This window comes from Glycine max, chromosome 5 (assembly GCF_000004515.6).
Source record: "Glycine max cultivar Williams 82 chromosome 5, Glycine_max_v4.0, whole genome shotgun sequence".
Taxonomy (NCBI): Eukaryota; Viridiplantae; Streptophyta; class Magnoliopsida; order Fabales; family Fabaceae; genus Glycine; species Glycine max.
This window is the reverse complement of record NC_038241.2, coordinates 33,854,212-33,880,414: the sequence shown is the minus strand read 5'-3', so window position 1 is coordinate 33,880,414 and position 26,203 is coordinate 33,854,212. Positions and strand designations below refer to the sequence as shown.

At 33.9% G+C, this 26,203-nt stretch overlaps 3 protein-coding genes across 7 annotated transcripts; 2 read left to right on the top strand and 1 right to left on the bottom strand.

Annotated features, from left to right (window-relative positions):
* Nucleotides 1-5,699, bottom strand: LOC100778324 (two-component response regulator ARR11). 4 transcript variants are annotated; one of them, XM_041015494.1, is made up of 6 exons: nt 5,268-5,427; nt 4,980-5,132; nt 2,897-3,049; nt 2,382-2,774; nt 2,184-2,257; nt 1-1,637 (listed from the first exon to the last, which is right to left on the bottom strand). In XM_041015494.1, the coding sequence occupies exons 1-6, from the start codon at nt 5,395-5,397 to the stop codon at nt 636-638; spliced, it is 1,905 nt and encodes a 634-aa protein (XP_040871428.1). In that variant the 5' UTR covers nt 5,398-5,427; the 3' UTR covers nt 1-635. The 4 variants fall into 4 exon arrangements, with proteins under 4 accessions (XP_040871428.1, XP_006580107.1, XP_040871427.1 ...); XM_041015493.1 differs by having other exon boundaries at nt 63-1,637; nt 2,184-2,260; nt 5,268-5,426; XM_006580044.4 differs by lacking the exon at nt 5,268-5,427 and having other exon boundaries at nt 6-1,637; nt 4,980-5,209.
* An 8,932-nt stretch (nt 5,700-14,631) lies between these two features.
* Nucleotides 14,632-20,367, top strand: LOC100790944 (probable LRR receptor-like serine/threonine-protein kinase At1g67720). Its single transcript, XM_006580042.4, has 15 exons — nt 14,632-14,963; nt 15,101-15,638; nt 15,880-16,391; nt 16,507-16,636; nt 16,944-17,015; nt 17,097-17,165; nt 17,322-17,393; nt 17,539-17,607; nt 17,783-17,949; nt 18,036-18,283; nt 18,592-18,718; nt 18,807-18,872; nt 19,241-19,427; nt 19,509-19,641; nt 19,888-20,367. Exons 1-15 carry the CDS (start codon nt 14,894-14,896, stop codon nt 20,221-20,223), a joined length of 2,796 nt encoding a protein of 931 aa, XP_006580105.1. The 5' UTR covers nt 14,632-14,893; the 3' UTR covers nt 20,224-20,367.
* A 1,701-nt stretch (nt 20,368-22,068) lies between these two features.
* Nucleotides 22,069-25,982, top strand: LOC100790422 (E3 ubiquitin-protein ligase AIRP2). 2 transcript variants are annotated; one of them, XM_003524831.5, is made up of 5 exons: nt 22,069-24,101; nt 24,543-24,705; nt 24,972-25,038; nt 25,172-25,412; nt 25,630-25,982. In XM_003524831.5, the coding sequence occupies exons 1-5, from the start codon at nt 24,013-24,015 to the stop codon at nt 25,838-25,840; spliced, it is 771 nt and encodes a 256-aa protein (XP_003524879.1). In that variant the 5' UTR covers nt 22,069-24,012; the 3' UTR covers nt 25,841-25,982. The 2 variants fall into 2 exon arrangements, with proteins under 2 accessions (XP_003524879.1, XP_040871426.1); XM_041015492.1 differs by lacking the exon at nt 22,069-24,101 and adding an exon at nt 24,154-24,419.
* The last annotated feature ends 221 nt before the right edge of the window (nt 25,983-26,203 follow it).

The following is a 26,203-nucleotide window of genomic DNA, read 5'->3' as shown; positions in this document are numbered from 1 at the left end:
AACATTTTAAGTTAGTTGAAGAAAACTCAGGTATTAACGAGCTTCAGGTAATATCACGTTTACTAACACACCTGTTCTAGAATGTCTACTCAAGTACTCAGACTCTCGGCAAAATGCAAATTCAAATGAAAATTTTGTGGACCTATTTTCTTCTCAAATACAAATTACATCTAGGCTTCAATAAGTTTTGTCATAGGAAAGGAGTATTTCCAAATTTGAACAAATTCGGCAACTGAACTAGGTTTCATCTGATTATGCAAAGGATATAGGAACATATATATAACGATCTTTAGTTGCATTACTTTGCATTTTCAAGGATAAAATTACCTTCAACTCTTTGCTGAGAACCACTGTGGGCTTACAAACACAAGAAAATGCTTCTCCAAATATTCAGTTATTATTAAAGGAAGCAAGCTTATTGATAAGCTTAATGTTTGTCATCACACATCATCCGCTTTTATCTGTGCTTAAATATCAAAATCCTTTCTAATTGGAAAAAAGAATACCCCAGCCCCCTAAAGTTGATTTTCTTGGAAACGAAGAAAAGAAAAGTTCAAATAGTAACAGTAAATCGTCCTTTCGTGCATTTAGTTGGATTTTTGTTGAAGATGCAGAAAAGGGCAGGGCAAGACCAATCATGCTATGAATAGACTTTGATCTACTGATGAATAATCTGCTGAATCATAAAAGTGGCTAGGGACTTCAGCAATAAGCCTTGGATCATAATACTCTGACATATCTATATTCTGCAGGCCAAAATTCATGTTGTAGCATTCAGTTTGTAGCAAAAAGAAATTCAGGTCCTCCTCCAAAGGTGCAGAAGCTACCTCACCACCCAATAATAGGTTTCTTTGGTAAAAATCCAGATCAGAAATGCAATCTCGATTAAATCCCTGAGCCTTCAAGCTCAAGTTTGAGGTGAAAGTGGGCTCTGAAGATTGATCATTCACCATAAGGCTTTTGGATTGACTAGGAAAGACTTCAACTGCAGATCCTATTGAACTCACAGGACTCACATAATCACTCTCGTAACCAGCATACAACGGTTTGGTCTCTAATTTGGCAGCAACCTCTTCTTCTGTTATAGAGGGATTGGAATTAATTGAGGCAATTGATTGTGACTGATCAACGTGAATGTGATGCTGTGTACCATTACCATGCAATGGCAACTGGCTGAGGCTATCCTCTAATTGAACAAGTGTCTTCTGTTCTTCTTTGAGTGGCCCTTTTGGAAACTCACTCCAAGAGTACTGTGTTGGTATGGTGCAATCAAAGACTGCATGGTTTGCTTCTGATGACTCTACAGATGTAAAAGGTTGATTGAGGCTCTTCTGTGAACTTTTTTGTATCTTGGGGTCAGGAATGTCACCAGTGGAACCTCTTCTTTTTTCTGTTGTAGGCTCTGACACAATTCCCTTGAGATTACCTTCATGACTAGTGGCATCCATCTGAAGTAGTAAACTTCCATCTGAATAACTGAAGCTGTCAATGGCAACATCATTTTGTTGCTTGTTTGCAGTGTCTAGAATACTAAAACTTCCTGGATCTTTTGAAGGTGAATCCGAATGCTTTATTCCACTTGAGGAAGATTTCTGATCATTCTCCTTTTGCAACCTACTCAAGTAGAGCCTGTATTTCTGCAGGACAATTTTTTTCTTATCAAGGAACCCCAAGAATTTCAAAGTTAAAAGACCACTAAACAGTTTTTCCTCTCCTATTTCTCTTTCTTCACATTTAATTTAATGAGGGTCAGCATCTATGTTGTAATATTTCTGAATCTAACAAACATATACCAATTGACTCAGAGGAAGGGAAGGGAGAAGAAGAAAATAAATTCTTCCAAACATTATAGTAGCAGCAAAAGTTGGAGAGGGGAGTTTCCTTCCCCTCCCCTCCAAACTTCTAAACCAAACAAGGAAATTTTATCAAAATCTCTCCCATATCCTTCCCTTTTATTTCTCTTCCAACCACACAGTATCTTAGAATGAATCTACGTAATGATTCAAGGTCTAACAGAAACAGCAAATCAGAAATGATCACTCACAATATGGAGTATTAAGATGCCCTGTTTATTGAAATAAAGATTATGACTGAAGTGTCCTATTTGGCAGTCTTTCAATCATAATAGTTGAGGACTGTTAATATAGTATCACTTAAGCAACGCATATGAGTTAGTGATATACCTGCAAGTGACTAGCAACATTTTCTCTAGTCAACCACGGAACATTCATCAGATCTAGAATTTTCTTGGGACCAACTTCTGCCAAAAAGAAATTCTGTTATATTCTTGTACATAGAAGATAAGATGGTTAACATTAACAAAAACAGTATGATCACAATTCACAATTATACTTTGTAGGGAAGGTTGATAGTAAACTTACTATCAAATCCAATTTGATTCACTGCTTTGACAAACTTCTGATGAAGATCCACAGACCAAACTACTCTAGCTTTCTTCATGGGAGAATGATCTCCAAATTCTTTGTCATCATGTTTGTTATCTGCATCTTTTCTTTTCTTAATTGAGGTAATTTCTTCTACAGCAAACAGGTTACCATCATCAGAGTGATCTGATCCATTTCTCATTAAGTGAATGCCCTCAAAGTCAAAACCCTCGTGACTTTCAAAATCTCTTGCCTCATGCATCCTTTTTCTAAAGACATGTTGCCATATGTTTCGCAGTTCTTTCATCCTTATAGGCTTAAGGAGATAATCACATGCTCCATGTTGAACACCTTTCATCACCCTGCTTGTTTCTCCATCAACAGACATCACTGTATAACATTGCCAAGTGTGACTTGTCAGCATGAACTTTTTAAGTCAATTTGATAAAAGAATAAATTATAGTGATATCATTTAAAGAAAAAGTTGAATGTATTATTAAAAGAGAACTGACTGATAACAGGAAGATCCATCTCAAGTCCAACTTGCTCCAGAAGTTTGAAACCATCCATGTCAGGCATGTTCACATCGCTGATCACTATGTCATATGCATCTTTCCTTTCACGAAGTTTTTTCAGGGCCTCTGTTGCTAAACAACATGTAGTCACTGAAGCATATAATAGAAATGAGTCAGAAGGAAACAATTGTTGTCATAACAAGAGCATACGTAAGAGACACAAGATGTGCTTGCTTCCAAAATTTGCTAATTTCATGAAAATTTGCTAACATGAACATAGTAACAACAACAAAAGGAGAGGTAGAAGGAGGATTTGAATTTGGAAGTTACTAAAGACGTCCACCGAATAAAAAGCATGAAACACCTCCATCTTATTATTTAATTACATGTAGCCTCAGTTTCTTGAGCTCAGGCTTTTGGATAGTCCAACCCAATCCAACTTCATGAACAGCTTGAGTGCTTGACTGACATAACACTCAAGCAATGGTTTCTAAATCATTCATTCTCTAGAGGTCACATCACTGATTGGATAATGTTTCAAGTGGCATGGGGTTTTTATGTGTCATATATAGTATGTGCTTGTAAATCAGTTTCTACTGCTTAATTGTGGCCAGTCAAATTAAAACATTCGCTTCACGTTGGTAACTTGGGTTCATTAATTTATCATCTTACAAGGTACCCATAAAGGTAGCAATTGAGAAGAAACCTTATCCTTGATTTCCATTCTCTAATTAAGGAGGCTAAGTATTGAAGCTCAGCGCAACTTATCCGTGCAAGTAATTGAACCCGAAGTGCAAAGGTGCATAATGAATAAAAGTCAACACAAGGCTGAATTTCTCCACCTGCCATTTAAAGACAGGAGATTTCAAACTCAACTACAGAGGACAGATGCTCGGTCTTTCCACAATTATATTGCACACATAAGTATTCGGGATTTCTAACCGCCACAAAAAGTGTACACAAAGTTTTGTTTGTTCAGATTAATTCAGTTACTTGCTAGTATTTCGTAAGAACTAATCTCAAATGCCACTACTTGTGCACAACTATCCTTTCACCGATACAATGCTAGGGGTGGATAAGCGGCTGGGCCGTTCCGCGTAAGGCCCACCTATGTAAGCTCGCATTGGCAGTAGACCGAGTCAGCCCACCCCGCACTCTTACATGGATTTAAAATATTGGATCGTTCCCGTCCTGTGGACTCCGTGGGCCAAACAGACGGATCCACGGACGTATTTTTTTATAAAAAAAAATATAATTTTAAAATAAATATTTTTTTTTCTTAAAAAGATAACCAATTACACTCAATTATATATATATTTTTTAAAAAAATTCTTAATAAATCTCTAATAAATACTTAATTACAAAAGTTTTAACACAATCAAATAAATTTTCAACATAAATGCAAAGAAATTTTGGATTAAACTTTTAAGATTAATTGAGTTTGGGTTGGATTTAACGGGTGGTTATAGGTTTACGGGCCAATCCACAAATCCCATGGACCAAACCTGCATATCCTGCGGGGCGGACCTAAAATCCTGTATAATCATGAATTTTTTAAAACAATTGATCCCACACGAACTGCGGACCCTACGGCCCGATCCATAGACTTCATTTTTCCCCTCTATGGCTTTTCGTAGGGGCAATTTGTTCCTTAAAACTTCACTGGGAACCATATGTTGCCGAAGCCTCATGGCAACAGAAAACCCCCCAAGTTTTGATACTTTTATTATAAGTATATAACACCCTTCAACCTTAATAAGTTTTATCATCCAAACTTCCCAGCTTTTTTCTCTTAATTGAAAACTGAAAAGAAAAGCTTCCTACTTTGAGAAACACTAAGTTTAAAACCACAAAGAAACAACTGACCAAAGCAAATAAGCTGCCAAAACGCATGCAACCATCATAATACAACTCAACACGAGCACATCTCATCACACACTCAAAATTCAGAACAAATAAATCAAAAACCAGCAACCAATTATAGAAGATATATAGAATAAAGCAACAGTCATAGTATAGATTTCAAACTCCTTTTTTTGGGCAACAAAACAATACCACAACAGAAGTAAAACAAACCAACCTTCATATAAGCACTTCTTGAGCATCTTTTCAAGGATCCTCAACCATGTTGGATCATCATCAACAACAAGAACTCGCAAACCAGCTGGAAAAGCATCGTGGCGTGGAGAAGAGAAGCAACCATTGTCCATGTTGTTAGTTAGAGAGACGAGTCCTGTGGATCACTGCTTGTGAGTTCAAGAGAAAAATGGGGTTGGCTTGATTGGGTTTTAATTAAAATTTAAGGTGAAGGGAATATATGTATATTTATATATGTATATATTTTCATGCACTGACAAAAAGCACTAACGAATATTAACGGTCCCAGTGGCGCACGTTATGGTCTTCCAATCTTTGTGCTGAAAAGAATAGTACTGTACTAGGAACAAGGAAGTTGTTTTGAGTAACAAGGAGTAAAGACATAAAAAAGAAAAAAGCATGGTGAGGATGAGATTAAATTTTATGAAAAGATGGCAAATTCAATGTACAAAGATGATGAGAATTAGAAGAAAATATTGGGTTGGTTTTTGCTTTGCGATACTAATATTAAAAATAAACAAAAAAGTTAGATGACAAGATTGTTCAATTGAAAAAGTTATCTCAGGAGAAAAAAGACAGAGTCATGCTTTTTAAAATGCAATAAAAAAAGGCTCATTTTTGCGAAAATGGTGTGAAAATAGAGTGTGTTTTTATTAGCGGTTATGGTTTTTCTGCAAACTGTATCTATAATAAGGTCTATTCTAATTTTCAAGAGGTAAGTTTATAATATTTATAATAGCTAACGGGTTGGTTTCTGTTTCTTTACATATTTGTTAATGAGGTTGAAGTGGGTGATATACGGTTTAAATTGCAAGAGCAAGAACAAAACAAGTATCAAGCCGTATTCTTTATGAAAAAAGATGTTTGGAGATAGGAATTTATCAGAAAAGGGGACAAGATATATACATAAAGAAAACATCACCTCTATGTTGTCTGTTAGTAGTATCTTTGTGAAAAGGAAAAATAAGAAGATAAACCGTTGTGGAAAGGCACGTGGAATGCATTCTAGAGACAAGAGAATATGGTTAGACAAGCCAAGACATTAATTGGAACCCAAGTTAACATGATCAGTTTATATTTATGTTTCTTTAATTTAATTTATTTTTATGAACACTTGCAAAAGTAATTTATAATTTAGGAATGGTTATCAGAATAATTTTCAAAATATGTAGGAGTTATTTTAGGGTTCCCCCCTCATAAACTAAAATTTGAAGTTGATGAAATAAGTCATCATTGAAAAAAATAATAATAATGTAATTATGCGTTTAAATTTTTTTATCTACTTTTAACTGTGGTCAGTTTTCAAAATTCACAGCGTAAGGTGTAAAAGAACAAAGTGTTATTTGTTTGGGTGAATATTTAATGGGATTTTGAGGTCTTAAAAAATATGAGTAGAGTAAGAACCAATTTTAAACAAAGAGAAGTATTTAGAATTTTATAAATTACAATGAAATAAAACTTATGAAACATACTATGAGATTATAATTAAGAAAGTGATTGAGCATAAATAAAAAGATAAGTAATGTTTAAATAAATAAACGGCTTAATATTTTCTTAAGATATTATAATTCATAATTATGATAAAATGAAATTCAAATAGTATGTTATATTTAAGCAAATATGCAATCACAGAAATGAGCAAATGAAGCATCCGCCAACCCCATTTAATTGGACAAATATTAATGCCCTTCTTAGCCAATTTTGCTTACGACGTGCATTCAAATCCTCCATACTTGAGATTTTTCCCCCCCTCATATATGTTCTTCTAATAGAATAATCAATTAGAAGTTACCCATTTCTTTTAATTAATAGTATCGAAGCAACGAAATTAATAGGAGATGGAAAGAGAACATAATAATTGAGTTCCCTAATATCAGTAACTCAATGATTTCGGTCCAAAAACCTTAAAATATATTAAGTGGGTACATGAAAACCTTTTTTTCAGTGTCTGATGCCCAGTAAGCCCTTATAATTCAAAGCAACTTTATGTACTTGGAACTTTATTTTATGGTTAAATGGTGCAATTTTATACGACATATATGTCTTAGCATAAGCATCCAACATTTTCTGGTTTAGAAACCCATGATGTTGTCAACGCCTAAATGACGATGAGCTTCAAAAAGAAGGCATTCCGATTCTAACCAAGACAAAACACATCAAAACGCAGAGGGACAAAACATCAATGTCAGGGCAAGACACACTAATAAGTAATACCCCAAGTGAATTGTTTGTCTCCGCACCATTGGTGCGTGTTTTCTCCGTTTTGTTGATTATTAGTAACATTTTCAATCTAACCACGTAAATATGACGAAATGAGGATTATAGCACGCAGCAAAAGAGGAAAAATTAATAAATAGTCTTAAATCACCACAAATAAGTAGTTGGTTGATCCTAAAAAAAAAGTTAGTTTGAGTGGTATTAAATTTGGTTTTCTTAAATTTTGAAAAGTCCTATAAATAAAAAAAGTCGTGGTTAAAATAAGAAATCTCATTAAAGTTAATTAATTTTTTAATGGAGTCGAGAAAAAAAAAAAATTTCCTGATGATCAATGGAGATTAATTATTAATAAAATTAGTGAATATTTTATACCAAACAAACTCATCATAAATTTATAATCTTAGATCATTTATATGTAATATGCCAATTTTTTTAATTTATCAAAAATAATTAATAGTATTCGATTACACGTTATGTAAAGAACAATTAGAACTAGGGCTGCTTTTTTTTTTTTACCAAAGAACTGCTGTAAAAAGATAGAACTATGATATTCCTAGGCTGTGTAATTTTTTTTAACTCCTATGTTGATTCCAAACCAACCGAAGAGCCAAACCTTATACAACTACCTTGATCATTTGTAAAATTAAAAGTAAATGTTATGGTGGAAACTTAATCACCACAATGAAAAAAAAGGTGATGACCACTAACCAGGCAACAATACTACTCCTTAAATGCAAATAATAAACATAGTTTGTTAAAAATAAAAGGGTTGAAGTTGGAAGTCACCATAGAGGATTACTAAATATTAATGGAGGTTGCACTAAAACAAACCAAAATAAAAATCAATAGGCATCTAATTATCCCATTGCATTATAATCAATAGACCCATTACGTGCTCCATAATGACATAAGATGATCCAATCAACGTAAATTAATAGACCCACATTATACACTATATTTATATATACCTACAAAAAAATTGAAAAGGAAAAGGGAAAAACGAAAGAAATAGTGTTACAACTTACAACTGTTGCGTACCAATGTAGGGGATGGATAGATAGCTCTAATCACGTTCATTGATAGAGGCCACGATCCCCCTATCAATATAACATTTGAAGGCTGCGATAGCTCCATTTGCAACGCATATGAAGCCTAAAAGGTGGCATCTTCTTTAAACCTCTTTTAAACAATGGTTTATTTGAATCAAATGCCACTTAAGTTCCGTGACCAGCAGAAGCAAGAGCAAAGTGGGCACTTGGTTTTTTTTTTTCTTCTCCCTTTCTTTTCCCATTTATTCTCTTTCATTTTCTTAGTACAATATGAAAAGTTTAAAGAGATGGGGACTTGTCACATTTTAAGACCATGGCATACTATATGCCTTAAAGTTTAGAGGAAATAATGTATGTAATATACTGTTATCTAATCATAAATTTATTTACTTTTATAGTAATAGTTATCTTAAAAATCATACAATAATTTTCTATTGATTAATAATATAAAAAATTTACATTTCATAGAAATAAAATTAAAGTCTAAAGTTTAGAAGAAAAAAAAAATAAAACCAATAAAAACTACTAAATATTTTTGATCTTATGATATAAGCTATGTCTTACTCACTCTTTTTTTTTTTTTTGGGAAAAATGTAAATTATATTAAACCCAAAATGATACAATAATAAACGGGGCATACCCCGCAGTTAAAGAAAATCAAAAGTCTCCCTAATACAAGAAGACCTATATCAAGATGCTAAAACAAATGCAACAGGTGCACTTGTCTATACATAAGAAACTTAATCTTGCTAATAACCTCAATTACAGAAAATTGATAATCTTCAAAAATCAGCTTGTTCCTAGACAACCAAATGCAGTAAACTGTAATTGCTATAGCCAGACAACGTAATTTTCCTTGAACACCTGATGTGGATCTACCCCTAATTAAAAAGTCAGTAATGCGCTGTAAAGAAGTGAAACGTCTGCGGAAAGGAGCCAAATCACGAATGTGAGCCCAAACTTGAAGAGATTTCCTGCAAGAAAATAACAAATGAGCATTTGACTCAGGCTCATTTGAACATAAAGGACAGAAGGAACCCTTGTTCAAAAAAGCAACTTTGTCAAGAGTAAGCAGTCGATTCCTTTTAGCAAGCTACAAAATGAAAGACATCTTAGGGGGGATTGCTGGGCTCCATATAACAGAACACCAACTAACAGTAGGCTTGACACCTCTAATGTATTCATAGACTTTGCCAACAAGCAATTGTTCATTGGTGCTCCAAGATTGAATCCTCTTTTTGGCCTCTTCCGTACTTAACTCTTTAGAGATAATAAAGTCCCTTATTTGAATGATTTTCTTTATCAAAATTGAATCTGATGAAGAAGTATTGTAATTCCACACATCGCTCCCTCTGAAATAGTAATGGTGAACCCATCGAACCCACCGAACCCATAGAGAATCTTTCTTACAATGAAAGTCCCACAGGATACGGGAAAGAAGCGCAAGGTTCCAGTCCTTGAGATTAAAAAGGCCTAAACCCCATTCTTTTTTCGGAGAACAAACTACTGACCAAGCAACCAAGGGCTTGTTTTTGCCAATATCCGCTTTGCCCCACAGAAAATTATGGCACGAAGCATTGATCCGGTCCATAACAGATTGCGGCAAAGGAAAAATCCCCATCCAGAAATTCACAATTCCTTGAATAACCGCTCTGATCAACTCTAACTTACCTGCATAAGATAAAGACTTTTTGCTCCATCCCTGAATCAAGCCAGTAGTAATCTTGGAAAGCAAGGGAGCATAATGTCATACATTTAATCTAAATGATAAAAGGGGAACACCCAAGTATCTGAAAGGGAAGTCACCCAAGCTAAATCCAGTAAGCTGCTGAATATGAGAAAGCTCATGAGGCTTAATACCGGCTGAGTATATGACAGATTTATTAGAGCTGATGGAAAGCCCTGAAACCCTACAGAAGTGCTGAAGCTTGACAAACATAGTTGATACAGAAGGGATATCTCCTCTAGATAGAAGCATAATATCATCTGCAAAAGCCAAATGAGATAACTGAATACTTGCACAGTTGAGATGAAATTTAAAATTGACATCATCCTTTTTTTTTTGTCCGGGGAAAAGTTTGTTTTGGAGGTTTCACTTTGAGGTTTGGGGTTAATGGTTATACTTTTGTTGAGTGGGATGGAGTACGGAGGGGGGTTTAGTGAAAAAGGAAAAAGGAAAATAAGTGTAGTAAGCAAAAATTGAATGACCCTAAAAAGGAAATTCCCACTAAGAAATTCTTTATGATAAGGAGAGAATTATTTTATATAAAGAGAGGGTGGTGAGGCGGCGAATGATTGGCAACTCACAAATCACAAAGTGGATCAACTCCATGCAACTTCAGCTAAGTGGAATAGCTTTTCATTAGTTTAATTAATGCAAAGTTAAGAAAATGGTTTTGCCTTATATATTCTCCCTCTATACATGATGCTTCTTCAGTTGCTCTTTACCTGTATATTCTTTTCTTATTTGTTTCGGAATTTATTTACTTTTCATTGCGAATTTTTTTTCACTATTCTTAATTGTAACTGGGAGAATATGCTGAATAATGCAATGAGCGACTTCAATTGGGAGAATATGCTTGCTCCTAATCATTTGAGCCACTTGCTTTCACATATTTTCTGATCCTATTGTCATGCCATAGCAGATTTTGATTGTTAAATACGGAGGGTGGGGTTTTGTCATGTGTATTTAAAAAATGTACTTGAATGTATTCAACTAGAAAGAAATGTGCATTTTTTTTTTATAGGGAAAAATAAGTGTACTTGAATGTATGTACTTTTTTTCCCTCTCAAAAAATACATACTTGAATGTACTGTAGTGTTGGAACACTGTGATCCAAGCACTTATAATTTGCCGCCTTTTCTTTTTCTTTTTCCTGTGGCAAAGTGGTGTAGCAATTCAATGGATGCCAAAGCCCAACAACATGCACATGACTATTATTGGGCCTTTGGTGACAATAGAAGGCCTGACAAAAAGAATTTTCTTTTGGGTTTGGCTCTATAGTTATTTCGCTATTTTAGAAGAATTTGAGCTCGTAAAGCCAGAAAGAGGTTATTGCTTTCTGCACTAAAAAATTGCTTCCTACACCCTTTTTTGGCTTTCAAATTAGTTACACTTTTTACAATCCTGATTGACCAATCCAAAGGCAAAAAAAAAAAAACATTCAAAAAGATGCAGAAAACAATTTTTGGGTGAAAGAAGCAACAACCAAGAAAGAAATGCAGCCCAACAATCTATCCATAAACTCAATTTGTGTAATGCTCTTATGCTCATAATACTTGAGTACTTGAAATGTACATAGTTTGTGCAATTAAATTTTACAAGTATCAAGGTGGTAAGTACGTAAACATTTATCTTTATGGGACAGCTGTGAGTTCAAAATTTAGGGGAAAAAATTGTTGGGAGATCTCATAATTTGTACTTTTGTGGAGTCTCATAAATAGTTTAAAATAAACAAAATCTTTAAGAATACCCTATTGTTTCACAAACCCGAAAAAAAAGAGTTTATGCACTTGTTAGTACTCTTGGCTTTGATGGTAACTTAATAAGGCTGCAAAATTTTAAGAATAATTTTTTAATAATTAAATAAAAATACTACATGTTTTTTTATGCTTTTAAAATAAAAAAGTTGATGTTTTTATTTAATATATTTCATTGATTATTGAGATGCTATTAGAGCAATATCTCTTATAAAAATATGATAAATGTTTTACGTCTTTCTGATTGTTAAAAGTTTAATAACTACTAGTTTTTACAATAAACATTTGGGAGTCCATCATGCATTGTTGGATAAGATCGAGACATGAAAGCAGATTAGGTTTGGTTTATCGTTTGGTAATAAGGTCGTGGTTAGACATGGTGATTGTGTAGTATATAGGCTTAAGCAGCGAATTTAGGGATTGAGAATGAAGATTGAACAACTTATATTTGAGCTATAAACTATTTAATTTTCATTAAAGGATTCCCATTCATAAATGCGTGAATATATAAATATAAAGAATAGATTTCCTTAATTTAGATGGTGATTTGACAAGTCTGGATGATTTTTTTTTCTCTTCCTTGAGGTGAAAGAAGAAGAGGGATTTTTATTTTTTGTTTTAATCATCTGGTTCATAGAAATTTGATTAATTTAGAGTTCGACAAAAATATAAGTAAAACTTGATAAAAATTATTTTCGTTAAAGATCAAATTCAAGTATTATCAAACAATTTAATATTAACTAGTGATAAAAAAATGTGGAACATCAAACAAATTTTTATGCATACTTGATTTAGTTTCAAACTAGTGACAAATTATACATGCATGGGAGGAAAATAATGCCAACTTTGTTAGTCCAATTTAGCTGCTACATATGTGCAGTTCACTACGTTCATCAATACTTTTTAAAATTTATATTATTATAACAATAAAAGCTCCATTATAGGTAAGCTTGGCTCCCAGACTTGTTTCTGTCATGTATGAAAAAAAATATTATTATTTTTTAAATCTTGTTATTTTTGTTAAACTTTTATGAATTATTATTGATCTTTCATTCTTTGTTACTATAGTGCAAGTACAATACGCCGCCACATATGTAATTAGGTGGTTATAGATGGTTCAAGAGTTCTCGATCAGACTGTGCTAGGAGGGGCACTAATGGTACAACCCATTGTTGCATCTCACAGAGAAAGAGCAACAAAAAGTGCAACAAGAGTTGAAGACGAAGGTGGTTGTTGCTCCTGAGCTTGTTGAGTCCCACGTATATCTATTTTTTGAGTCATGGCCAGTTGGGGCCCCTTATCAAAGAGATGTAGAGAACGTGTTTGTGTTGAGTCCCATGGGAATTGAACCATATTACCTCGTGTTTTTCTTTTTTTGAAAGTTTAATGATCAAATTTACCAATATGAAAATATAAGAATTTTAATCACGTTTGAACAAAATATAAAAACTCAAAATACTTTTTTTTCTTATTTATAAAGTACATTATGCACTTCAGCAATACAATGAACTGTACACATTAATATGTAACTTCTTGAAACAATAACTCTTTTTTTTTTAAACAATAATACTCATGCCATTTTATTTATAATTAAAGTCTTAATACAAGATAGAAATTATGCTGACTAGACATAAATAAAGTCACCCTAACTAGTTCATGGGCAACATCATTCACTTGTCTAGCTCTTTTCAAAACCAATAACAACCATTGCAAAAACAAAAACTTTTAAAAATTATAAAGAAACATATATAAAAAATACTATATACTTCAAAATACATTGACATATGAATAAGTTTTTTTATTATTCAATTTTCAACATTGTTTTGATACTCACCTCGTAGATATCATCTCTTAAGTTCTAACTTTGCATTTTTGTTTTGTCCCGTATTGCATGCGAAAACTTGCAATACTAGAGTCAGAGGGATGCTGCCATACGGGAAATAATAAAGAACAAACTGAAGTCTGAAGGGCTTTCCTTTTCTGATGGCAAGTTGCAATAGAAAAACTTGGAACATTTCAATGTGAAATCTGTTACTTGAACAACTGGATTGATGCAGCGATTCGAGATGGACCACACTCTTCTAGACTTGGCCTGTCTTCATGCCGAGGTCACACTTTTTCCAACGTTAAAAGGCTATGTTGGGTGATTTTGAAGAGGATAAATGAGGGTGGTTTAAACACACACACACGCTCAGAATTTGAGTGCTTAAGGTGAAAATTGTAAATGAATATCCAAAATGGTAAAAGATGAATGCTCCACTACAAATTCCTAAATTGAAAGTATGGAAATTGAGAATTTTGAGTATTATTGAGTGGTTGGGTTCTCCCACCTAACCAAATCTTCAGAGTTAATATGGGTTGAGTTGAACTTTTTTTTACCATTTACTTGTAACCCCTTGTTTTATTCATTCAATGGTCCAAACATAAAAAAGCACAAGACAACATGGTCCAAAGTTACACAGTTAACACAGATTTTGCGGTCTGAAAAAGCACAAATTGAAGTACATAATTTATGGCCCTCCGTTAGTAATTACGTAGTACCTCTTTTTCATCATTTGGCTTTGGCCATTCTTTTAGCGTAGTTTAAGCCCTTTTCGATTCATAATATATTAGTACCTCGTTAACGTTTTCTTGTATATATCATCAACTTATGATGGTGGTTTCAAAAGTCAAATTCTGTGCAAAATATTGCTAAAAATTAATACCATTAATGTGGCGCATGGTGGCATCAAAGATACAACCTATTACCAACACGACATCGTATGTCTTCGTGTTGTCCCGAAGCCCCAAGACAAATTGTTAATTGTTTTTAGGAGCTTCTTACAATAAAAATAAGTGCATGGGTCGCTTTGTAGCTTGTGCTTGTTCCTTTCGTGTCACTTCTTTTTAGAAAAATAATAGAGAAAAATAAATGGTTAACCTAAAATCTTCTTTTGTAGGAAAAAGAGGATTCCAACATCAGAACAGATAAAGACACGAACGTGAATGAATAATCAAACATTCAACAAAGTCATCGACCCAAAAAGTTAAAGTTAATTAGTGGGAGAAAGCTGGTTCTAGTTGAGATGCTCTCAACTCAAAACAAACAGTTAAATTAATCAACCACTTAAAATTCTTGTAGCAAAATTATTATTTTCTCTTCCTTACATCCATGGATTTATCTTCTCTTTTTCTTGTTTTAATCCCTCTGTTGACATCATTTGCTGTTTGCCAACTTGAAGGTGAGTTTCGTATACTTTTCAATTCAATTTCAGTTGAAGTAACCATAAACCATGATTGCTAAAACTTTCTCTTTTTCTTTTTGAACCATCATGTCATGTAATGATACAAAACACAATCTAAACTTCTTCACCTGCAGAATTTGTTAGCATTGATTGTGGAGGGACAAGTAATTACACTGATACCAGCACGGGGTTGGCATGGATCTCAGATTCTAGGATCATGCAACATGGCATTTCAGTGGAAGTAGAAAGTCCAAATAGAAGCATGGTGCAGTATCAAAAGCGAAGAGACTTTCCCATAGAGAGCAAGAAGTACTGTTACACACTAAGCACAGAAGAGAGAAGAAGATATTTGGTGAGAGCAACGTTTCAGTATGGAAGCTTGGACAGTGGAGACACTTACCCTCAGTTTCAGCTCTACTTGGATGCAACAAAATGGGCCACAGTGTCAATATATGATGCCTCAAGGATATATGTTAAGGAAATGATCATCAGAGCACCCTCAAATTCTATTGATGTTTGCATGTGCTGTGCTACAACTGGTTCTCCTTTTATATCTACCCTTGAGTTGCGGCCCTTGAATCTTTCCATGTATGCCACGGATTTTGAGGACAATTTCTTCTTGGAAGTTGCTGCAAGAATAAACTTTGGTGCTCCAACTGAGGATGCTGTCAGGTGTGAAAGCTCCCTTTTTTTTATTTTTAAATTTGATGTTGCTTTTGGCACATAAATGAATGAAGAGAAGACTTTCCAAAATTTTCCTTCAGAGAATAAGCATCAGTAGAAGTATAAAACCTTATTGCCTTTTCAAGGAAAAATTGCAGCATGGTTAGCTTGATTGGGAAGAACAACTAACTAATGTGATGAGTGATGACATGAGTTTGGTTTAACATTTTTAAGCCAATATGTTTCTTAGGTACCCGGATGACCCGTATGATAGAATTTGGGATTCTGATCTTATTAAAAGGCAAAATTATCTTGTTGGAGTGGCACCAGGCACAGAAAGAATTAGCACAACAAGGAACATAGATATAGAGACAAGAGAATACCCGCCTGTTAAAGTTATGCAAACTGCAGTTGTTGGCACAAAAGGAGTACTCAGCTACAGATTGAACCTGGAAGACTTCCCTGCCAATGCTCGAGCTTATGCATATTTCGCAGAGATTGAAGATTTGGGTCAGAACGAGAGTCGAAAATTCAAATTAAAGCAACCTTATATAGCTGACTATAGCAATGCAGTAGTTAACATTGCCGAGAATGCCAATGGGAGCTACACTTTATATGAACCAAGTTACATGAATGTGACTCTGGAGTTTGTTTTATCATTCTCCTTTGTTATGACCCCGGATTCTACTCGAGGACCTCTTCTAAATGCACTGGAAATAAGTAAATATGTACAGATTGCTTCAAAAACAGACAAGCAAGACAGTAAGTTCTGTTATTTTTTTATTTTTTTTGTGAAAATAGACATTTTGTTTCATAATGCATAAGCATTGATGCTGAGCCAGATGAACTGATTTCTAACCACACTTTCATTTTGCAGCAACTGTTGTAAATGCTTTTCGATTATTGTCTGCTCAAAGTTCCCAGACAAACGAAGGCGATCCTTGTGTTCCAACTCCCTGGGAATGGGTGAATTGTAGTACCACCACACCTCCAAGAATTACTAAAATGTAACATCTTCAATCACTTTTGTTGACAATTTTGTTTCATAGCGATTGAATTGTCATTCTTTGAATCACTAATCTCTGACAACAGCTTTTGAATACTTAAGAATATTGAATTCCAAAATGCATCAAAAGAGTTTGAATAATAGAATGGCAAATGCTGTATTATTTATGTTGGGAATAAAATAGGCTGTGGCATGATGAAACTCATGATCAAACATTTCAAAAAGTTCACTGAACATTTTGCTATGCTAAACATTTATTGGAAGTTAAAACTGAATATTTTTTTACTAATTGCAATTGTTTGTATTAGAATTCTTTCGAGAAGGAATGTGAAGGGTGAAATCCCATCTGAGCTTAGCAATATGGAAGCATTGACAGAGTTGTAAGTACATTGATCTTCATAATAGAACTACTTACAGATTTTTAATGAGATTTCTCTTGTAATTCGTTCTGAGTTACTTAGGTGGTTAGATGGCAACTTGCTTACTGGACAGTTACCTGACATGAGCAAACTTATAAATCTAAAGATTGTGTAAGTTCTTGAGTTTGACGCATGCCCCTCCTTGGAGGGTTGGAGCGCAATCAAAACTTCAGCTCATATTTCAAATTTATTAGTTTTTAACTCCAAAAATTCTTCTTTCTATGTTTTCCTTTTTTGTATTTTCATTTCTTAATTGATGACATGCAGGCATTTAGAGAACAACAAGTTGACAGGTCGACTACCATCTGACATGGGTAGTTTGCCAAGCTTACAGGCATTGTATGTAGCACTTAAATGTTTCTCATCTCTAATTTCAGCACTTGAAGTACTTCCCTAGTTAACCTGACTTTTCCTAGTTGAACATAATTGATATTGCTATCCTCATATGTTTATTAATCACACGGCATCTGTGAATCTGTGACAGGTTCATACAGAACAACTCATTTAGCGGGGAAATACCAGCCGGATTAATATCTAAAAAAATCATTTTTAAGTAAGCTCAGCAACGGAACAATTTTCTTACATATTGTTCATGTATATGCAATTGCTTTAAATGCTCACTGATTTGACTTGACAATGGAATCAGTTTGAACATAATAGAACAAGGATCTTTTCAACTAGTCTTGTACCAAGATTGAAGTAACAGCCATATTTAATTTATGTTCCAGCTATGATGGTAATGCTGAACTACACAGAGGAAAGAAGAAGCATTTTAAGATGGTTTTGGGAATTTCAATTGGAGTACTAGTGATTCTATTAATATTATTCTTAGTAAGTTTGGTACTATTGCTTAATACACGGAGAAAGGCGTCTAAAAAGAAACGTGAGGAAAAAGGTTAGCCATCCAGTTTAAATCTAATGCTCTTGTTTCAACTTGATTACAATCAAACTTCTTCAACCAATCATTTTTGTCCCCATCAGGAATTTCTGGACGCACTAACAGTAAACCTGGATACTCGTTTCTTCGGGGTGGAAATTTAATGGATGAAAATACTACTTGCTATATTACACTCTCGGAGTTGAAAGAAGCTACTGACAATTTTTCAAAGAAAATTGGCAAAGGAAGCTTTGGATCTGTCTATTATGGGAAAATGAGAGATGGAAAAGAAATAGCAGTTAAAAGTATGAATGAATCATCTTGTCACGGGAACCAGCAATTTGTTAACGAGGTAGAGTTCAATTTTGTCCCTTCAGCATTTTCCAATTTGAATTCTGATAGACAACAAGTTCTGTTGTGAATAATTTTTATCTTAGGAAGTGTATATCAACCAAAAAGAATTGATTCCATGAATTTCATTAGTATGGCATTCTCCAAAATAAAAATGTAAATACCTCACTGTCACAACCTTCTTGACTCCAGCTCATGCCTAACTGCAGCTGCATTAAAACATGGATTTCTTAGATGGCTAAACGTAACAACCATAATACATGAAAAATCTTAATTTTCAGTTATTTGATTATAGAGTCACAAATGCAGGTGGCCCTCCTATCCAGAATTCATCACAGAAATTTGGTTCCCTTGATTGGATATTGTGAAGAAGAATGTCAGCATATTCTGGTTTACGAGTATATGCACAATGGCACTTTACGGGATCACATTCATGGTCTAATGGCTAACCTCCAACCCCGTATGCATTTATTTAATTAATAGTAAAGTTTATGTCATGACATATATTTCCAATGTTATGACAGAGAGTTTCAAGAAGCAGAAGTTAGACTGGTTAGCTCGTCTTCGTATTGCAGAAGATGCAGCCAAAGGTTGATCAATGACTACCTTCACGGTCCATAAGTAAAATTAGTATGGTCTAATGTTTATTAGTTCCTATAAATATGACAAGTTTTAGTTTTAGTCCTTCAAAAAAAATGTTGGTTTGATTTTATTATAAATTTTAAAAGATTTGAAAATGACTCTTATGTCACATATATTCCAGAGTGATTGCTGATACGACGTATCTAAACGTATGTCACATTATGACTAAATAATAATAATAATAGGCCATTTATTTGATGAGGAATAGTATTAAAACTAAAATTTGACATATTTGGAAGAATTAAAAACATTTAAATTGTAAAGTATTTTAACTCCCAAGTTAAAACAGATGAAGAACAAATTCCAATTTCTACAGGTCTTGAATACCTACACACAGGATGCAATCCTAGTATCATTCACCGTGACATAAAGACAGGAAATATTCTCCTAGACATCAATATGAGAGCAAAAGTATCAGACTTTGGACTCTCCAGATTAGCTGAAGAAGATTTAACCCATATATCTAGCATTGCACGAGGAACTGTAGGCTACTTGGATCCTGAGTAAGTCATGGGTCTCATGTGTGTTTATCTTTTTCCTTGAATGTGTCAAATTCAGTTTGTCTTTGTTCTTTACAATTACAGGTACTATGCAAGTCAGCAATTGACAGAAAAGAGTGATGTATACAGTTTTGGAGTTGTTCTGCTAGAACTGATTGCTGGAAAAAAGCCTGTGTCATCTGAAGATTACAGTGACGAAATGAACATTGTTCACTGGGTATGTTTCCCTTTCATTAACCACAAGATGAAACATTGACATCATTAAAGGATGTTAAACAAGAATAAAACACGAACATGTACAATATTGTACATCGAATGCAATTAATTCTGCCAGGAGCCCAGAAGTATATTGCAAAATTTTAACACACTTAAGTTCAACTAACCATATCTTAAAAATTCTGTTGTAGACTTAATGGTAAATCAGCATTAAAATCTTACTAGTTTAAAAAGCATCGTTTTGCAGGCAAGATCCTTAACTCATAAAGGAGATGCAATGAGCATCATTGACCCTTCTCTAGAAGGAAATGCCAAAACTGAGTCCATTTGGAGGGTGGTTGAAATTGCCATGCAATGTGTTGAACAACATGGTGCCTCCAGGCCAAGGATGCAAGAAATCATTTTGGCTATACAAGATGCTATCAAGATTGAAAAAGGAACAGAGAATAAGCTAAAGTCTTCATCATCATTTTCAGGTAGTAGTAGTTCAAAGCCACATTCTTCCCGGAAAACTTTACTCACAAGCTTTCTTGAAATTGAGAGCCCTGACGTATCAAATGGTTGCCTTCCATCAGCAAGATAATTAAATTGGACATGCCTTACATTCCATGTGTTGATTTTGTTTCTATATTTACTTCTTTTTAACCATTATTATTCTACCAATATGTACTTTTCACCAGTAACAGTTTGACACTGACTAGTGACAACATTCCAAATTTGGAACCAATTGTTATCTTCTTCCAGATTTTTCTTTTGTTTAACCTGCTTATTGTAAACTGGAATGGAAAACTAGATTTATATGAAAAGTCATACCGTTAATAAATATATATATATATATATATATATATATATTACATTTATTAAATATAATTAATATAATATTATTAAGTTTAATTATATATTATCTTTAGTAATTACTTTAATTAATACTATATTAGAAATATATTTTTATTTGTTTATTTATGTAAATACTACACTAATAAAATCAAATAAGGCATTAAAACTTTTTATATCTAATTTACTATATAAACATCACTATAGATAGATTAATTATAGCCAGAGTAATTATCTTTATTATCCAGAATCTTCAGATTTTATCGTATTTTGATGAATTGTGCATCTATGCTCACCTAATCATAATAAAAACGTAAGATGAATAATAATGTAATAATAATTGCCAGATTGTGTAAAATATTCAACGATATGCTTCAAAGGTGATAACATATTGTTTTCTATTGAGGAGCCACCCATATGTGAATCCCATAAGGAAATCAGGATAAGATACATGATTTAAAAAGCTATAAAAATAAGAATCAAAATTTTCTTCAACTTCAACCCGTTTACAAAACCTCGTTGAACTCCATAATGTTTTTTAACCAAATTATTTTGTACTTTAAATCGTCACCTAATGTGTTACGTGTGCAATATCTTAATTAGTGATAGTTTGACTGTCATTATATATTCCCTCTCACATTACAATTTTTTTTAAAAAAAAAAAAACTGATTCAATTGGTGGAAGGGGGAGAGAGAACTGCTAATTCTTATGAAGAGATTTCTTACTATAAATTAAATAATGAATGAGTAGGATGTGTTTTGGTATAATAAAAAATAATAATTAAAAATTCATTAAAATTAATGCAAGGAATCTATGATAAGACAATAATCTTAAACAAACTCTATGAAGGTAAACGTCTAAGCTTGGCAACTTGAAACAAGGAATCCTACAAATACCCTTTCCTTTTTCATAATACCCAGTCAACACACGTTCAGATATGATGAGGAGAGAGAAAACGATAGCAAGTAAAATATTTTTTAAAAGTAAAAATTAAAATAAAAAAAATTAAATAACTTTTTTTAAAAAAATTGGTGAATAAATAACTTCTTAATTTTCAGAAGAAAAAAATTCTTAATTGGTCCTTGTAAAGTTGTAATATGGAGATATTTTCGTTTTTTTTCTCAAATCAAATGTAACAGAAGTTCAACTCATAGGGATTGAATGGAAAAAAAAGACTAGAATAGAAGGAAGAAAAATGTAAAAACAAAAAAGAGAGGAGTAAAACGAAAAATAAAAAAAAAAACTAAGATGACAAAAATAAAAATAGTCTTATGTTATGCAAATAATGTGTAAAATATTGCTAATGTTTAAACGAGAGAGTGAGAAGAATGAGACTACAACAGTCTCATTTTAGAAATGATGTATGTATTTTTATTTATAATATAAAAATATATCAATTTTACGATTCTGTCTTTGTGTAATGAATTTTTTTATTTAACTATAGATCTTGTTATAGAAATTCTTAAACAGGTACTAAAATATAGAATATCTTGTTAAATAACTTAAGGTGACGCTCAAGGTGGCTGTTCCTTTTGGATTTTCTGTTTTAAAATGTAATTTTGAAACATAATCGTGTCGAACAAATGAGGCTGAATGAGTTTTCTAGGTCTTTTCAAAACAGATTTTATCCCATATGACCCAATAATAAAATTTGATTTAATGGTTATTGTTTTTGATTTTACAACCTCACGCTTCACCGCCCTTTGTCGTCTCGCCGTATCCCGACGCCGGTTAGCCACCAGAGGCGGCGGCGGCGGCATCGGACCTTAGGCCGCCACCAGAAGCGACGACGTCATTGGTAATTACAACTTCGCTTGCATCCTCACCAGATCTATTCGCCCAAACCACCACCGTGCCACCCCTTCACATACCCAAACAGCAGTGAAGTAGGTGGCGATCATGGAGTTGCAGAGGAAGGTATCGCGGGTGCGGGTGAGATCGAAGATGCGGCGCGCGTGGCCTTAGCACTGTACGGAATCGAAATCGCACTGTTCCGCACCCGCAACTCCCACTCTCCCTTTATCTTCTTCAAACCCATTCCCTTCCCGCCGCCGCAGAAACCCTACCCTCCGTCGACCACCCCTAGCTGGAATGGGTCTCCTTCGTCGACCACTTGAACACCAAAGGCTACCTTTCCACCACTTCGATTTTGAGCTCTTTTGCTATTTTCAAATGTTTTAAAAAACTGAAACAGAAAATCATCTCCAAACCATTATTATCTTTCTTCTTCTTAAAAAAAAAAAAAAACTTAATTATCTTTCTTTTTTGGAACATCAATAATTTTTTGAAATAATTTGCTGTAAAAAAAAAAAAGCACAACAAATACTCTCTTTATTTAGATTTTTTTTAGATAAACACAACAAATACTCTTAGTAAATATGTTAACTTTTATTATCTTAATCAACTGCTTATAGCAATTTCCCCAAGTACCTAATCACAACTAAGGGTAGGATGAATCGTCTCATATTAAAATTTTACATGCTTAGTATTTTACTTTCTTTCTCAAACAATATATAATAAGATTTTGCACAAATTTTTTTGCCTCCAACAAAAAATACACACAAAATTTACGTATATACTAATATCTCTATCCATATAGATACAGGACCCTGTTGATTCCTTTCCCTCTACAAAGAGACGAAACCTGAATTAATTAACAAGAAAACACAGTGTTTGCGTGAGCCAGCACAGTAGTAAATATTATCACACTCGTGTTGTCTCATCACATCATATGACTCAGCATTCCACACAACACTATCATAGAAAGACCTTTTAGGGTGGGAAAGTTACGCATATTTTTCATCATGGAAAAGTTTTTTTAAACCGTTGGATTTTTTATATTTTAATCTAATGGTTACATATTTTTCATGATTTTCTTTTTTTTTTCCTCTCCTGTTCTTCCTCTTTCCTTCTTCCCTTCTTTCTTCTCTTCGATGCTGCAGACCATGACGCCGTTGCCAGACTCAATTTTCCGGCGACACCTGAGTTTCTCTTACATCTGTGTTCCTCCTTCGCGGTTGAGTTGAGTCTGTCATTGTTATAAATTTCGTAGGGACAATGGAGGGCTATTTTGGGAAAAAAAGGAGTTAAAAAACAAAAAGAAAAAATAAATAATAAAAAGAATATGAACCATTAATTTAGAAGCAGAAAGATCTAATGGTCCAATAAAACTTCCCCATAGTGGAAACATGTTTATGTTTTCCACCCTAGAACTGGTCTCATAGAAAACAACGAAACGCAACGTCGTAGTACGGCATGCCCGTTTCCGTTTCATTGTTTCTTCCTTCCCTTGACTCAACTCTCTCTCTCACCCACCACAAAACTACCAAAGCAAAAACCTTTTTTTTTTCTCTTCTGTTCCCTCATCCTCATCTATTGGATTAACTGATTAATATTATTAGGTCCCCTTCTAAAAAGAAGATTCTTCATCCTTCCACACACACCCCACAACTACTGGGAGAGAAAAAAGGAAGGAAGTTTTGTTCTTTTCTGAGACCCTATTGATTTTTTATATTTTTTCTGCTCTGAAGAAGAAAGATGGAAATGATGGCATACCATTTTTCCCGGCTACCTTACTCGGATTCCCTCAAACTGCTAGAGGCTGATATACAGCATGCAAATGCTTTGTTAGTTTCATCTGTCTCTCTCTCTTCATCTTAACAACTTATCCATCACTTTCGTTCTTCTTATGTATAGTTTTTTTATTTTATTTTATGAAAATTGAAAAAAAAGGAAAAAAAAGGTTTTTTTTTTTTTTTTTGTAGAGAACGGGTTTTGACTTGATTAAAGGGTCTAGGACTTGAAATGGGGTGTCATGATCACTTGATAAGGATCTGCCCGTTACTGATTGAGATTGATCATCTTTAATTGCTTTCTAGTGGTTGATAAAGTGGGAAATTTTGGTGCTTTTTCATTGAATTTGTGTCTCAGACTGGAATTTGGTGGTAAATTTGATTGTGAAATTCTTTGTTAGGGACTATGAAATATACTATGTGTATGGTTTTTTTTTTTTTCTTTTTTTGTGTTGTGCATCCTCTGAATTTGAATACTGGGTGTGTGCTCTCTAGGGCTGCTGCAATTCCCAGAGCCAAGGGTGGGACTCTTCTCCAAATGAAATTGGTGTACAACCACTTGGCTCCTCTCTTTCTGTTGTTGCTACAGTGGATGGAATGTTCTTGTACATGCTTTCTACACAGATATCTTGACCTCTTCCACATAGTTGTATACAAGGTAAATACCTAGATGGATGGAAGTTATATTTTGGTCTCTGGTGCTAACACTAGAGAAGCATTTCTAGCACTATAAAAACTTTCTGATGGCGATAAACTGCAACTAAAATTTACAGCTTTCTTGTGTAGAGACTACAATCTAATAGGGACCAAGTGAAAAGTTTAACAACCATCTTGTAATAAACTTTTGATTCAACAAAATTGGCTTTGACCCTTGCTTTTCTCTTGTTATTGTTGTTGTTGGCCCCCTTATTTTTTTTACCAAAGGTACACAATGATGGTAGATCAAATATGACTTCTCATGGAAGGAAAGCAAGCATCCGGGACTTTTATGGTGCGCGAATCTTTGACTCTCAAAAAGCACCTTTTATTTTAGTTATTCCACCCTAAAAAATAAAATGCTATATTTGTGGCTGCCTTTATTTATTATTCCTTACTGTTTTTTGGGGTTAAATATCGTACTTTAGCCGTTATCCTTCCATCCCTCGAGCGGCTTCATGGTAGCTTGGAGAAGTTGAACATTTGTAAGAAAGGTCATTCTAGCATAGATGGCTCAAGTTTTGGCAAGAAAATGATTGAAGGTGATGAGAAACTAATCAATATCGATTTGGAAAGAGAAGATGAATGTGGGATATGCTTAGAGCCTTGCACCAAAATGGTTTTGCCTAATTGCTGTCATGCCATGTGTATCAAATGCTACCGCAAGTGGTATGTATTCATATTAAACATGCACATTTAGTCGTCTAACTGTATGTTCAAATTGGTCTATCATCATTGTGTGTGTGTGTGTGTGTACAATGATTGCACTAAGTTTGAGCCTTAGATCTCATGCATACTACCCAAACTCTCCACCACTAGCTGACCCTAGTGATTCTAGTTTATCATCATTTGTAACACCCTTATGCTGAATCTTTCCAACCTGCAGGAACACCCGGTCAGAGTCATGCCCTTTTTGCCGTGGTAGCTTAAGGAGAGTTAATTCTGAGGATCTATGGGTACTCACTTGTGATGAAGATGTTGTTGATGCTGAAACAGTTTCCAAAGAGGACCTGTTGCGTTTCTACCTTTATATCAACAGCTTACCTAAAGATCACCCTGATGCACTTTTCTTAATGTATTATGAATACCTGATTTGATGTTATTTTTACTAAATAAGGAGAGAGAGAAATTGTACAGATAGGGAAATCCGGACTGCAATTGTGAATAGAGTCTGGTAAGAAATATTTCTAATTTGTAAGGCACAGCTCTGCTAAGATAAATTTCTGTTATTCTAGCCCAGAATAACCCCACTCTTGCCTTGTTATATATCTATTACTATTACTGTTACAATTTACTTTGAACTAGTTGTTTGATAAGCTAATAATCGAGTGATTATTCATGGATGTAAAAGCACATGCAAGATTTGGTGGGCAAGAACATTTTTTGAAATGCTAGAAGTATGCATATTGTAAGGAAGACAAATGACGAATATGCACAATTGTTTAACTATATGTAATTTA

Coding starts and splice junctions, on each gene's coding strand:
- LOC100778324 (XM_041015493.1), bottom strand. CDS start 5,397: ATGCTTTTTTCTTTTTTATGTCTTTACTCCTTGTTACTCAAAACAACT. Junction 5,133..5,267: donor CACTGGGACCGTTAATATTC/GTTAGTGCTTTT, acceptor AGTGATCCACAG/GACTCGTCTCTCTAACTAAC. Junction 2,775..2,896: donor GATGGATCTTCCTGTTATCA/GTCAGTTCTCTT, acceptor AATGTTATACAG/TGATGTCTGTTGATGGAGAA.
- LOC100790944 (XM_006580042.4), top strand. CDS start 14,894: ATGGATTTATCTTCTCTTTTTCTTGTTTTAATCCCTCTGTTGACATCA. Junction 18,719..18,806: donor TTTACGGGATCACATTCATG/GTCTAATGGCTA, acceptor ATGTTATGACAG/AGAGTTTCAAGAAGCAGAAG. Junction 19,428..19,508: donor GTAGGCTACTTGGATCCTGA/GTAAGTCATGGG, acceptor TTACAATTACAG/GTACTATGCAAGTCAGCAAT.
- LOC100790422 (XM_003524831.5), top strand. CDS start 24,013: ATGGAAATGATGGCATACCATTTTTCCCGGCTACCTTACTCGGATTCC. Junction 25,039..25,171: donor AAGCATCCGGGACTTTTATG/GTGCGCGAATCT, acceptor ATCGTACTTTAG/CCGTTATCCTTCCATCCCTC. Junction 25,413..25,629: donor ATCAAATGCTACCGCAAGTG/GTATGTATTCAT, acceptor TCCAACCTGCAG/GAACACCCGGTCAGAGTCAT.